Source organism: Miniopterus schreibersii (assembly GCF_964146895.1).
Source record: "Miniopterus schreibersii genome assembly, chromosome: 9".
NCBI lineage: Eukaryota > Metazoa > Chordata > Mammalia > Chiroptera > Miniopteridae > Miniopterus > Miniopterus schreibersii.
In genome coordinates, this window is record NC_138118.1 from 11,427,449 (window position 1) to 11,442,519 (window position 15,071).

At 35.6% G+C, this 15,071-nt stretch overlaps 1 protein-coding gene across 4 annotated transcripts in view; it reads right to left on the bottom strand.

Moving 5' to 3' along the window:
• The window catches only part of NUP205 (nucleoporin 205), a 64,595-nt gene that overhangs the window by 41,504 nt on the left and 8,020 nt on the right, over positions 1-15,071 (bottom strand). For 3 of the 4 annotated variants that reach the window (XM_081146713.1, XM_081146714.1, XM_081146716.1), the window contains exons 4-12: positions 14,110-14,254; positions 13,577-13,736; positions 12,908-13,136; positions 10,316-10,480; positions 7,162-7,337; positions 4,551-4,667; positions 4,249-4,386; positions 2,356-2,506; positions 1,147-1,352 (exon numbers count right to left, since the gene is read on the bottom strand). In XM_081146713.1, coding sequence (XP_081002839.1) covers positions 1,147-1,352; positions 2,356-2,506; positions 4,249-4,386; positions 4,551-4,667; positions 7,162-7,337; positions 10,316-10,480; positions 12,908-13,136; positions 13,577-13,736; positions 14,110-14,254 — 1,487 coding nt within the window. The remainder of the gene's footprint in view (positions 1-1,146; positions 1,353-2,355; positions 2,507-4,248; positions 4,387-4,550; positions 4,668-7,161; positions 7,338-10,315; positions 10,481-12,907; positions 13,137-13,576; positions 13,737-14,109; positions 14,255-15,071) is intronic. The other variant, XM_081146715.1, reaches the window with a different exon arrangement.

Below are 15,071 nucleotides of genomic sequence, written 5' to 3' on the forward strand. Positions count from 1 at the left end.
TTGAAGTCTACCACTGGATCAAACAGATCCCTAACTCAGTCAGTGTAAAGAATGGAGGCGAAACAGCCTTTGTAGAATTACTTTTACAGCACTAAGCATGGAAAATAATACATGCAGGGTCACATAAATCTCACCTAGGCCCTGTAAATCCCTTCTGGAACAATGTAATATATTCTATTGTAACATAATCTATAAATGCATACTTGTCCTTTACTGCGGAAAAAATGGAGATATATATGGTATCAAACATCACTCCATTTTAATTCAATGAGAAATAATTACTAATCTTATGTTTTGATGTTTAATAATGTTAAGCATTATAAAAAAAAACACCCAAAAGTTAGAAGAAACTACTCCTGCCCTTCAGTCAGAATGTCAGACTGAGCAACTATTGTTCTGGGGAACAAAAGAAACAACTAGAAGAGATGTCTGAGCAGAGAAACTATGTAATAAAAATGTTTTTTAAAGACTAATTTGGTAGTGGCTGGTAAGATGGTTTGGTGTAAGGAGAAAAGAGTAATTCAATAAATGACTTTTCTTTTTAATTAAAAACATTCTTTATGTACACACACACACACACTCACACATACCCTATGCAGGGAAACATTCTAGAAGGATGAGCACCCAACAACTGATTCTTATTTGCCCTTATGAATATTTTCTTTCAGGTTTAGGGTGTTATTTCCTTACAAGCTTATAGCAATAAGCAGAACTACCACAACTACACCTTCTAAAGGTGAAGAAACAAAGAGCTTAAGGACAGAATCCTATAGGAGGGCCTCCCGTAAAGGTGGCGGAGCAGGTAAACGCAGCGCTCACCTCCTCCTCTGACCACATCAAAATTACAACTAAACTGTAGAACAGCCATCCTTGAGAACCACCTGAAGAGTTCTGTTCTAGCTGAACAGAACTCTTTTAACTAAGGATATAAAGAAGATACCACATCAAGACTGAGTTATAAAATGAAATAAAAAAACAAAGCCAAACAAAAGAACCAAACATAATCCCATACATGCGCTAAATTGATCACTAATAAGCTCAGCGATATACAACCTTAATACACAAAAGTTTGGGGGCTCCTTAAAATTCCAATGTACTAGAAAACAATAAAATTATACTCTCATATGCTGTGGATGGGTTACCTACCCAAGTAATGATGGTAGATGTGAGCTGTAGAAAAGCAATCAGTCCATCCTGCTCCTTCTGGGTGATGCCACGTGAAGGAAGGTGGCGGTACTGGACACTGTCGGCACTAGGGAGGTCCTTCCGGAGGTGTTCATGGTAAAGCATCAAGGAGTGAAAAAAATGCTCCCAGGAAACAGGACTGCCGCCTGCTCCCTGAATATTTTCAACTGTAAAGAAAGACAGCACAGAATTTTCTTTTAAAACATCTAAGCATTTGCTTGGAAATGGACAAAGAAAATAAATTTAAAGCAATAAAAGTTGCCTTTGTCCTAGATAAGTAGTGTGTTGAAAATGGGTTAGCATCCATCTGTGAGCTATAACTCTGGATTAATTTTTCCTCAGGACTAAGAATGGGTAGTGCCCATGTAAAAGCAAAGATAAATTACTGTGGATGTCAGTTATCGACTTCACATCCAGGAAAGCTCCTCTGTGCTCTGTCATGTAACTATACAGGGCTACTTCTCCCACAGTTAATTTCCAAATGGTGAGCTTAAATTCCCAGAGAGATAACAACTGTCTAGATTTGTAAGTGACACTGCTCATTACATATCAAGCCCTGGGAGCCAAAGCACAGCATACGAGACAAGCGAGCCAGGCAGATCACACTTCCAGTCATGGCTCCCCAATTACTTGTGACTTTGGGTAAATTACTTCTCTAAACCTCATTTTCCTCACATATAAAATGAAATAATATCTACCTAATAAAGCAGATGTTTAATAAATATTTCTTTCTCTTCCCTTTTGCAGTGTTTTTAGCTTAACCAGACTCAAGTCTGAAAATTAAATGAGGAAACTGGGAGAGGGTCGAAAGAAAAACCATTAAGTACAGAAATTTAGAAAACAAGCACTTATGAAAATAAAGAAATCAAAGTTACGTGGCAGGGGTATATATTTTGCTTTGAGCACGAGGTGTGTTCATTAAAAATCTTTATACATTAATTTTGATTCCTTAAACTGAACTGTATTTCATAAAGGAAGTGGTAAAATTCCCCAGTCTGAGAACAGAGTCAAAGCATTACTATGCATAAAACCACCGTGGACTTCTTTTCCTGTTATTGTAACAATATTTATACAACTGGTATCACAAGTAACTAATATTCTTTAATAGACAGGGGGATGCTGAACTCAAGAATGTCACAACAAACTTACAAGACAGCTAGGTTTTCTTACCATGACTACTACCATTGACTTTGAGCAGGCTGAAACAGTAGTGGGCACACTGGGGCCCATTGGCCAATCCCTGGAGCATTTTCAGATAAGGAATATAAATAGTTGGAGGCAACAGGTCACCCATTTGTCTAACAAACTTTGACAAGACAACCTGAAATAGGTAGAAACCATTAGTTTACATAAAGCATATCTTCAATTTAAGGCAACATGAACCAGCTAATCAAGACTACATATTAACTAAAACTAATCAAGTACTCTAACCCCCCAAAGCCAAAATAATCTGGTATTCTCCCTGTGAAAATTTACTTTTACAAGCTTGTTATTAGCAATTTAAATGCAATTATAGAATAATACTTTTTTGAATATAAGTTATATCTTTTTCCCCGAAACATCTCAATGTCATAGAACATAAGACTACTCACATTCTAAATATGCAAAACATTGACGAAATTTACCCATCTAAAATTTATCAGCAAATTCAAGGATATACTTAGCAATCAGAGTTCCTGAATTCCAGTCAAATCTAGAATAAAGGCCTTGTAACCTGAAAGAATGTTGATGTAACCTAACACATTTTGTTCTGTGTTCCGGCTACGACCACGGTCCTGTGCTCTGCTCTGTGAGTCAGGCCCTCTCACTGGTTCCCTTTTTCCCGCTCATTCCTTAAACCTCTGACCACCAGCTGAAAACATTCAGACTCATTAGCTGGAACTCCGAACTGAAAATGTACAGTCTCTGGAAATCACTGTTAAATCTGTGAGGTGTAACAATGGTTTTGTAACTATGCAGAAAACTACCCTTATTTTTAAGAGCTATTAACCAAGGAGAGCTGAAATGTCACGCTGCCCATAATTTACTTTAAACTATTCCAGCAAGCCTGGCCGGGCATGGCTCAGCAGTTGAGCGTCGACCTAGGATCCAGGCGAGCAGGGTTCGATTCCCGGTCAGGGCACATGCCCGGGTTGCAGGCTCGATCAATGACTCTCTCATCATTGATGTTTCTATCTCTGTCTCTCCCTCTCCTTTCCTCTCTCTGAGATCAATAAAGATATATTAAAAAAAAAAAAATTCTATAAAATAAATAAATAAATAAAATATTCCAGCGAAATAAAAGTAGTAAAAATAACAGTAGATGAAGCAAATATGGAAAGATATTAATAGCTATTAAATTAACATGCTGGGTGTTCATTATAATTAATCTCTTCCATGTCGGAAAATTTTCTTAACAGAAAATTTTTTTAAGTCTCTAAGAATTTTAATAAATTCTTCTCTAAAACATTTTTTAAATGGGAAGAAAAATAAAACAATAAAAGAAATACAGTAAAAAGAAGTGGCATCTGATGTTAGACTCTAGCATAAATGAAAATTAAACACATAAAAGCTTCTAGAACAGGAAATCCCACAGACAGCTGTGACAATCAGTCTTATTTGCTACTGCATATCATACTTTCATTAATGTAGGATAGAAAGTGAGCTTTTTCCGACACTATCTACTGCATTCAGTCATCTATTATAACTTCTAAGCATCTTCTGTTAGTCCTGTACCTCTGTCTCCCCCACTTGTTAAGAATGATGTGTGCTGGTTATTACCATGCCTATAGCAGACAGACTAACACTAATGACATTCAAGTAAGTTACACACAGAGACTAGACACATTTCTTTCTAATGACACATTCCTAGTATGTGATAAAAGCCTGATTACATAAACTCCAAATAATCAGAGCTTAAATTTAAGAGTTCCAAATTTCCTTAAATAAAAGGAAAAAGTATAAATTTCTACATTAGTCATCATTTGTGTTAACAGCAAAAACATCAGGGAAAAACATTTTTCATGTTTTCAAGACTCCCAATTACTATTCTAGAGCAGAAAAGTAGGGACACTAAGAGCTCACCTGGCGTTGAGGGGGTCGCTGATGAGCCACCCCAAGGTAAGAGCCCAGGATAGTGGTAGTCTGCAGAGGCTCTGAGGGGCACCAATACTCTAGAGCAAGCTCCAAATTAAAGGGGTTCTTTTTATATAGGTCACCAATCTGCAAAGAGAAAACAAAGACTGTGGGAACATGCCTATACCTCAAACATTACTTTTAAATAAAAATTTACATTTTTAATGCATTAACTTATTAGATCTAAAATTTTCCAAAGGGGAAAATAATGGAAGAAGGAAGATGACAATCCACCCAATAAAATGGCTTACCAAGAGCAGCAAGTGTTCCAGATCCCTTCTAAGCGAAAGGGGGGGTTCATTACCCATCTGCATACTCATGTGAATCATTCGAGCATCTTCATCTGCCCGATTCCTCAACTGCTTCACCTAATAAATGTAGTAGATATGGTTTAAGATGTAACTTAGTATACGGGTGAACAATACTGAAATCAAGAAATCAGGCAACTATCTAAAAGTGATTACATAAAAGAAAATGGCTTAAATATCAATTCTACTTTAATGACATGAGGAAATATGGTAGACATTTTATTGTAATATTACCATGCATAATTTATAGTATCTTAAAATTTTTGTGTATTTTCCACTAGAGAGAAGTTGAGTTTAACTACAGTGTTTCCCACTACTGACATTTTGGGCAGAACATTTCTTCACTGGGTTGGATTATCCTGAACACTGAAGGACAGTTTAGCATCCCTGGTCTACCTACTAACTACCAACAACATTGCTATAGTCACTGTAACAAGCAAAAATGGTCCCACTCATTTCCAAACACACTCTAAAGGACATTACAGTCCTGGGTGAGAACCATTCCCTTATAACATTTGTATGTACTAAATGCCAACTGAAATAAGAAACTACTTCTCCCTTAAAAAAATTATAGCTAGATAAATCCAAAATTATAGTTGGAAATTTCAACATTCCTCTCTCAATATTCAATAAAATAAATACATGGAAAATCAGTATGGATATGAAAAACTTGAACAATACTATCAACCCATTGATCAAAGAAGTGTCAAGGAAGAACAGAAAATATATTAAATTGAACAAAAAAGAAAATATAACCTATCAAAATGTAACTTTTAACTTTTAACAGCTAAAGCAGTAATTTGAGATAAATTTATAACATTAAATGCTTATATTAATAAAATGAAAGGTTTCAAATCAATAATCTAAGCTTTTACCTTAAGAAACTTAAATAAGAAGGGTAAAGTAAACCCAAAGCAAAGGAAAGAATATAATAAAGAGCAGAAATAAAAAAACAGTGAAACAGAAAATCAATGAAGCCAAAGCTGGTTCATTTGGAAAATCAATAAGATGGATAAATCTCTAGCTAGGTTAATTAAGAAACAAAGGGAGAAGACGCAAACTACCAATATTAAGAATGAAAGAGAAAACATCACTACAGATCCTATAGATATGAAAAGTGTAATACAAGAATATTAGGGAAAATTTTATACCAATGAATTTGAATGAAATGGAAAAATTCACTGACAGACACAAACCACCAAAGCTCATTCAAGAAGAAATAGATAACCTAAATAGTCCTATATCTAGTTTTAAAAACTCTAGAATCCCAGAATTGTGAATAAATTCATTGTTTACCCTATCCAAGTCATTTATGACTTTGTTTATTCAAATTACGCTCATCCTTCATCTCCAGATACCATTATCATTCCATAACCAAAGTCTCTTATGTATTAGTAATTAAGGAAAACTATAAGCCTTAACCTTTTTAAGGCTTCATTTCCTCAAATATAAAATGAAAGGATTAGCAGGCTTCTTTCTATTCCAAAATTCTGTGATATTAATCTATCAAGTCCTTCGAGGTTGATGAGGGGTCAAGCTATCTGTTAAGTATTCGACTATTCTAGTCCCAAGTGAGCTATCATTAGCTTAAATAAATCCATAGTAATTTACTGCCTATACCTTTCATTTACCTACTGTTACTACCTATGTTTTTCTGTGTATATATCTTATCTTCCCAACTACGTTATAAATTCTTTGCTGGCAAGCAAATTAATCTCCTACTTACTTGTATTCTTCACAACTCTCAGCACAGTACCTGGCAACATGAGAAACTCAATAAACACAATTCATTAAATAATAAACACTCCATTCCTTGAATGTTTATTGCCTTATGGATATTTTTTCCATTTGCCTTATGTTTTTCAAAAGGTATGGTATCAGAACTACACACAGCATTACGAGTGTAGATTCTTTAAGAGTGCTTTTTAATAGATACATACAAAAAGTGATTTTATAGGAATTTACTCCCTCTTCTATTTCCTGCTACAATTTTGATGGCTTTCTTGCAACAAAACAGCACACAGAGCATATGCTATGAAGGAACTGTATGAAATGGCTCTAAGAATCCTTTTTTGGATCAAGCCCTTTGTTCAAAAGTAGCCTTTGCATTAATTTCTTTAATCCATTATGCTACCTGTATCCATGCAGAAGCCCACTTATATACTATAATTAAGTCTAAATAATTATCTCTGAAAGGAGATCTTCCACTATGCCTTCCAAATCATGTATAAAAATATAAATAAAGCAACTGAGCATTAATCCCTAGGGTAGCATGGCACTAATTTTCTACCCATCCAAGCATTTTCATTTAACTATTACTTTATCACTATAAACCATTCTCAATAGGAAATTTTTTTTAGCTTATTCTCAGTGAACAGGTTTTATTATTTCACACTCGTGAATCACAAACAAATCCACAACCTGTAACTCAACTACTGTCAAATTTTAGTCTATATTAAAAGATTTTATTAGTTTCTAAAAAATAAGGTTAGTTTTAAATTATTTTATAAAAATCTACTACTACTTTTTACTCATCCTAAATTATTCCACCTACCTTCATTGGCATAAGTGCAAGGAAATCTGTGATGAGATTATGGGTCCTACGAATATAAAATTCATCCTGATAGAAGTTTTCTGACACCACTACGGATTCAGTGAGGAACAGGAAAACATTGTCAGCAATTGCAAGCTCTGCCATTGCTTCATCTGCTTCTGTGAATTCAGCCACAGCTAGAAATTTAGAAAAAACAGTACATGGAAGAAAAGTTATTAAAATAGATTATAGCATCTCATAATATTCTGCTGATGTTTCAAATTGCTCAACCTCTTAGCATGTGCTATGCACAAATAAGACTATGCATAACTCTAACTGATTCACAAACCCCAAAGTGCTGAAAAAGTACATTAGAAAACCATATGCTCTTCACCATAACATCATGAGTGATAAAAATTTTACTTCGGAAATATGAGTAACACTGATGTAGTCAGGGAGCTATTAGTAAAACATTAACATCTGAAAATAAAGCTAAGGCTTTAATCTCAATGAAATGATCTAGATCATTCAGAAAGAGTCTTCACAACCAACAAGTAAGACCAAAATCTGAACATGACCACCTAAGTAGCTCTACTAATTTGCTAATCAAGTAGCAAAAATTGAAAAACAAATCTTAACCTAAAGACAAACTGGTCTACTTGCGATTTTTTTAAAGCTTTTTATTGGGAAATTTCAAACAGATTATTTTTAAAAAAAAGACCAAACCTCCACATACTCATCACCTAGCTTCAATATTATCCACTATGGTCAATCTCATTTCATCTAGATCTCTATGCATTCCCCTTCTCCACCAAAATTAGATTCAAGAAAATTCTAGACAATTTAATATTTTATTCATACATATTTCAGCATACAACTCAAAAAGATACTTTAAAAAGAAAATAAACCATATACACACACCATTATCATATCATATACCATTATCATATCATACACCATTATATCTTAAAAAATAGTTCCTCAATATCAAATATCCAGACAGTAGTCAAATTTACAATTGTCTCATAAATGTTATGAAAGATTGTTTTGTTTTTTGCTTTTATCTTTTGTGCAGTTTGTCTACTTGAATCAGAATCCCAGTAAGAACTAGCATTGCAACTAACTGATACATCTGAGGCTCCTCCTACATCTTTTAAGTTTTTGTCTTGTCCTTTATTTGCTGAAGAAACTGCGAGTTCGATCCTGCAGTTTTCCACAATGTGGTGTGACATGCATCTCATCTCAGTGGTGCAGCTAACATTTTCTGTCCTCTGGATATACTAAAATTTAGTAGTTTTATCCAGAGATTAGACCTCACATTCAATTTCTTTGGTACTAGTATGTCTTAGGTGAAGTTGTGTCCTTCCCTCAAGAAATGCATTGCTGATTACTTCTTTAAATTTTACACATAAAACTGCTAGGTAACTCTGTGGGAATCTAGCTTTGGAAAAGAACTACTACAGAGCTTATTCTGCTTAACTGTCTTTGAGACCAAATAGCATATTTCCATTTCCTTCAAAAGGGTCAAGAATATAAACCAGGATAATCTCAACCAGAGGGCTTTTTTTTTGGTTGATGTTTTGTTGCGCATTTTGAAATAAAGCCTACATATCTACCCATTTCATACAAATTCCTTGAGAACAAAATAGCTTCCTAATTCTTATGATTAATAATGATTACTAAAATTATTAAGTAAATATAATAATAACAATAAGTCCAAACCTTCACTTGAATTCATAAATGTAGGAATTAAAACTGCATGATGATCGAGTGCAAGAACTATTTATGGAAGACGAGTTAGGTAGTAAGTGGCATTAATAGCTTAATGTAAACTGAGTTTTAATGTTAAAATCAATATATTCATATTTTGTAAAGTTTAATAAAATTCCAAACATACCCTTTATAAAAATAATATAATAAACACATCTGATAAAATTTTTCAGCAGTCTATGAAGAGAGTAGGAACAAATTTTTCAAAATTGAGATTTTTGTTAAAACTTGTATTTTCGAGAAATAATCATTTCTGCAATATAAGATAAACAATTCAACTTTTCTAGCAATTTTTAAAATTCAAATTTATAAAAAAAACTTCATAGTTTAAAAATGTTCATTATACTATCCCTAATTATCAAAGCTTGTAAAAGAGCATGAGCACGTAAAGCTAAAGAGATTAAGTAGTCAAAGATCTAGGACTTGAAACAGGGTCTGGATTCCCAGCCTATTCTTATCTCCTAGCCTCTAGTCCACTACAGCAAACTCTGCTGTGCCTCAAGATCAGGAAATGGGACAGTAAATTACAGCATATGAATTTGATTAACCATCACATAGCCACTTAAAAGATTAAAGGGAATTTTATGCCAGAAAAGTACTGAAGTAAGACTTGAAATGAATAAGGGATATACTCCAGAAATAGAATTTGTACACGAATATAAATGTCCAATTAGCCACCTATCAGCTTTAATAAAAAAAAAAACCCACTTGGCCAGAAAAAGACTCCTAATACAAAAAATGCTTTGTGTTGCCCTCTTGGAAAAAGCATGACACTAGTGAACAAAATGTTCTGGAATCATTACATCACTAATAGTACCTTGGATGTATGCAGTATCTTTCAACACATTCTCAATAAAATACTAAATGTATTTTTATTTAGTATCTTTATATATTTTAAAAAATGTTCTGGAATCATACGATTGATAAGATACTGTAATCTGTTGATGCTCCAGGACTGGAAAACTTTAATAAAAATCTTTCCAGATTTAGTATAAAAACAAGTTACAGCTCTTGGACTTCAAATGACAACGAGGGCATAGTTCTCGTACTGTTAAAGTACACCACCACTGAGTATGGTAATTACACGAATGTAAACAGCACAAGTGGATATGCTATAGTGGGTAACACACTGTTCAAGTCAGAATCCCACACCCATTCTTGACTGATCCAAAGATCTGCTTTCTAATATAGTGTATTTAAGGGAAATAATATGTTACATAATTTCTTTTGGGAGACAAAGGGGGAAAAAAGGTCTGTATTTTACCACCTTACAAAGTTTCATTTAATAAACTCTGGATATCTTCCTATGCTCATGCACATATACGGCAAAAGTAACACCCCTTCCATAATACCATTAAAATTAATACGTTCTTTCTCATGACAAAATTACCTACAATCAATTTACCTGTCACATCAGGTAACTGAGATATTCCCCTCAATGCCAGGGCCCAGGCAAGTCTAACAGTGGCTTGCAGCCCAGGCAGCTTCCAAGGCTGTGAGTCTTGAAGGCGAGAGTGAATTGTTGCAATGTACTGTCTCTCTGTCAACAGTGGAAGTTGATGAATCATATCTGAAAACACAAAAATAGACCACTATACAAAAAAGTCGAAAAACTCTCACTTTGGTATAGAGAAATGTCGAAAAATCAGAAAAAAACACAGAATTCTCATCAAGGAATTATTATTCATTAACATCAATGTTTGACAAACCAAAAATTACACTGCTGTAAAAACTGTACACAAACTAAAAGAAATCAACAATAATCCTAAATTTTAATTCCACTATTTTCAATGGTTTTTATAAGTGTACTCTAAATAAATTAGAAAAATAAAGAGCTACTCATGTTTTCTGTATATAAATTCTAAAATATAAATCAATGCTACTTAAAAATCAAAATAGAATCTTACTAGATAATTAAGACAGCCTGAATTTAAAATAGCAAGTAAAAACCAACCAAAACAAAGAATGCAAATTGCAAACAAGTACTACTCTGATTGTAACATAAATGAAATAGCCAAATGATAATTAAAGAATGTTCAATTTACAGTTCAGTTGCACTATGCTACTTCAAATAAGCACAGAATTCTGAATACAAATAATAAATAACAGGAAACACCACTGACCACCCAAGAATTCATTTCTTTTACTTCATCATTTTCTTATACTTCCTTCTTTTTTCCTAATTTTTTTTTTTAATCTTAGAGAGAGGGTGTGGGAGAAAGAGAAACACTGATATGAGAGAGAAACATCAATCAGTTGCCTCCCACATGCACCCTGACCGGGGATCAAACGCACAACCTGGGTATGCGCCCTACCCAGGAATCAAACCAGCCCCTTTTTGGTGCATGGGATGACGCGCCGACCAACTGAGCCACAAGAGCCAGATCTGTTATACGTACTTTCTTTTGATGTCATCTTGTGAATAATTAGTTCAGTGGTTACCAGCCTTTAAGAACACGTTCTTTATTTAATTTCCTGTACTTTGAAAGTTTCTGTCCACTACTGTACACGCACTAATAATTCACTTTTCCCATTTATTAGTCAAAGATATAAAGGATGTCCTAGCTGGTTTTGCTCAGTGGTTAAGAGTGTCGGCCCGAGGACTGAAGGGTCCTGGGTTTGATTCTAGCCAAGGACATGTACCTCAGTTGCAGGCTCAACCCCTGGCCCTAGTTGGGGCACATGCAGGAGGCAACCAATCAATGTGTGTCTCTCACATTGATGTTTCTCTCTCTCTCTTCTACTCTCTGTGTAAAGCAATGGAAAAACTATCCTCAGCCGTAAAGAATAACAGAAATTATAAATGAGTTAATCAATCTAAGCACTGGAAATTGATAAAATTACAACCTAATGACAAAATCTTCGTGAGCCTATGAAACTTCCCAGGCATCTCATTTAGCTTTGGAAAGTCCCAGCTTACAAACTTCCATTACTACAGCCTCCCCCTTCTTAACTCCATGCTTCATTCCATTCACTACAGGAAATCTGGCCAGTGCACTAACTGGCAGCACACCTATACAAGTACAGGTGCTGCTTAACCTGTGACACACAAAGTACTGTGTGACAGCCAGACTGGCAGAACGGAGTAGCTGTGTCTTAAGTAAGCCTTTCCTAGTGGCTAAGGACAGTCACCGAAGATGAGTGGGAAATGTCCATTCTCCTCACACCTAAGGAGAGGAGAGGTGGGTGACACAATCAAAAGTGAACAGGGGATAATTATTGGAATAATTATAAATATCTCTGACATTAAATGGCAATAATCTTCCTTTGTGGCAATCATTTTTGAGATCCTCAGTTCTAAGCAGTAATTGGTTATGCGATAACCTAGTAAAATTTTATCTACTTCAGAGAAAATAAAAGTCAAAGATGATATATTACTAAAAATAGTTACCCTCCCTTAGAATGTTTTCACGAAAGGTTTGAAATGTGAATAAATAGTAAAGAAACAAGCAATTAACTAAATTAGACACGCGTAACTCGTGAGCAGTGTTACATAACCTTTAACACTTTACCATTCCAAAAACCAAAAGGACAAACAAAGGAAACATCTAACAGGATTATAATTATTATTTTTTAATCCTCATGGAGGATATTTTCTGCACTGCTTTTCAGAGAGAGTGGAAGGGAGAGAGAGAGAGAAACATTGATGTGAGAGAGACACATCGATTGGCTGCCTCCTGCACACGGCCCAGTGGGGGCCAGGGATCAAGCCTGCAACCGAGGTACATGCCCTTGGCCAGAATCAAACCCGGGACCCTTCAGTCCTTGAGCCGACACTCTAACCATGGAGCCAAACTGGCTAGGGCCAGGATTATAATTATTTTTAAAGTATGATCTTATATCTAACTATTCAAATATGGATTAATTGCACACAAAGGGATAAAAAGTAGACCTTTTAATTTTAGTAATTAAAATACTATCCTTCTTGAATGTTATCCCCACAATTTTAAATCTGATTTTTAAAAATAAATGTATTAATAGATATAAAATCCAATACCATCGCGCTCCTCTGTAGTTTGTTCTATAAAACTGATATCGAAGCAGTACAGAAGTGCCATGAGAAGAGCCAGATTCACTGTATCCAACGAGCCATTAGCCTCAACTGTCACTCTTTCTAAATGTCCGATAAGGAGCAGAGTGTCATCTTTGCCTAACGGTGATTGGCAAGCCCAGGAGAAAAGGCTCTCTGCCAGGGACTGCCGGCACTCCTTGATGAGATCAGAAACCTAGAAATAAGAATGCATGATTAAATATGTATAAAATAAAAATATATAAACAAATCACAGTGAAGCCTGGTCTTATTCCAAAATCTCAACTATCTTTTATAAAAACTAACTAAATAAATGGATCTAACTCCTACAGTCTCACCTCTGGAATTCTGAATGAACCCTGTTGTCAACTCCTCATTCTTAAGTTCCAAGTTCCCGTGTGGGATAATCAATTTCTTGAAGAGTTCATTCCAAAAAGAGCTAGGATGGCACATAAGGGACTAGAAAGAAGCTAAAACAACTGCAAGTCTATTTTGCAGACACAGTTGCCTACACACTTTAATATGCATTATTAATTTTGCTATGCCCGTACTAGAAGAATGAAGATGTTCTAACTGTCATGACTTCTCTGCCTCTGAGATCTGACAACCCATGAAGTGATCTTGATGAAACCTTGCCTCTTTGCGATGTTTTTCACTGCCCAAACCTCTCTCGCGCTGTAGTTTCTCAAACTCATTGTTCACAGCGATTTGTGACACCAGAGTAAGAACTTTGTAAGTCAACCCTTGCTCCATCAGCTCATCTGTAAAGCGTGTTGTCACGGAAACCAGTTCTGGACTGTAATGAAAAAAATTAATAAGCAAAGTTATAATGAAGAGGAATGCTTACACTTCCTCATATGGGTACAGCAAACACTCTTTTGACAACAATGTTGCATTACTGGAAACCACCAGGATCCTTCCATCCTCTTTAGACCACTAGGTTTCAATAAGCTTCTAACCAAAAATAACTGAATTATTTTTTATTTATAAGCAAAACAAAGTACATTTAACCTGTTGTCACTCTTGGCAGAACAAGAGAGCATTTATGACTCCATATTATACACATTACTTAAATTATACATATTAAGGAGAAATCTCTGTTGTTTCTAAAATTATAATTCTTCAAGTAATTGCTAATTAACCCCTGAAATCCTAAGAAGCAAGCAGACCTGAGTTCAAGGGTCCATGTCTTCCCTCGTCTAGACTGTATCAAGGCTTTCAGGGAATTCGCAATGCATCGCTTTCCATCCCAATACAGAAGAACAGCTACTAATCCTCTGGTGAGGCCAGGAAAATGGGGCTGCTGGTGCTCTCCTAGAAAGGAGGTTGAGAAATAATTTAGTAAGTAAACACTGGTGTTTAGGATGAGACAAAAATCACTATACCAACGTTCAAAGAAGTCACAGAATCTCAGGGCTTAAGGGGACCTCAGGACCCTCTACTTCAAACATCCACCCACTGTTTTATTCTTTCACATGAACTCTTTCAAATATTTGTAAGCTTTTTCCCTTAGAGCCTTTTCTTGTGTTTCATCTTCTTCACTCACCCTTTCCACGGCTCTCCTTGGAGTAAGTTCCACGTTGGCTTTTCTAAAGCACCCTGCCTATAGTTTCAGTTTCATTTCCTACGGCTTTTTCCTTCCCTTAGTCCAATCACTCCTCCACTCCACTCCCTTCTGTTCCCCAAATTCATGTCACTGCTTCACACGGTACAGGCGACTGCTTCTGTCTGGATGCCCCTGGCCCTCCTAAGTGCACAGAGACTCCATCTGACACATGCCTACTCATTTTTCAACACCTACCTTAAGCCTTGCGATCTTTGTGAAGACGCCTCTGTACAACCCAAGGTCAGTTTAATCCCCTGCCCTCCAGACCATCACTAAATCTGGCACAAACCTGCATTAATGCCTTAGCGGTGTCGTAATTACCGGTTTCCATGTCCTTCTCGATGGCTAGACTGTGAGCTCCTTTACCCCTGCTGAGGTTTAGTTCTCTCTATATCCCTGGAATCTCAGCACAGTGCCTGGCCCATGCTATGCACAAAATAGATGTTTGGTAAATAAAAGTTCTGAGTTAAACTCAAAACTCAAGCACGTCCAGTTAACATCTCCATCACAGAATGGGGAAACTAC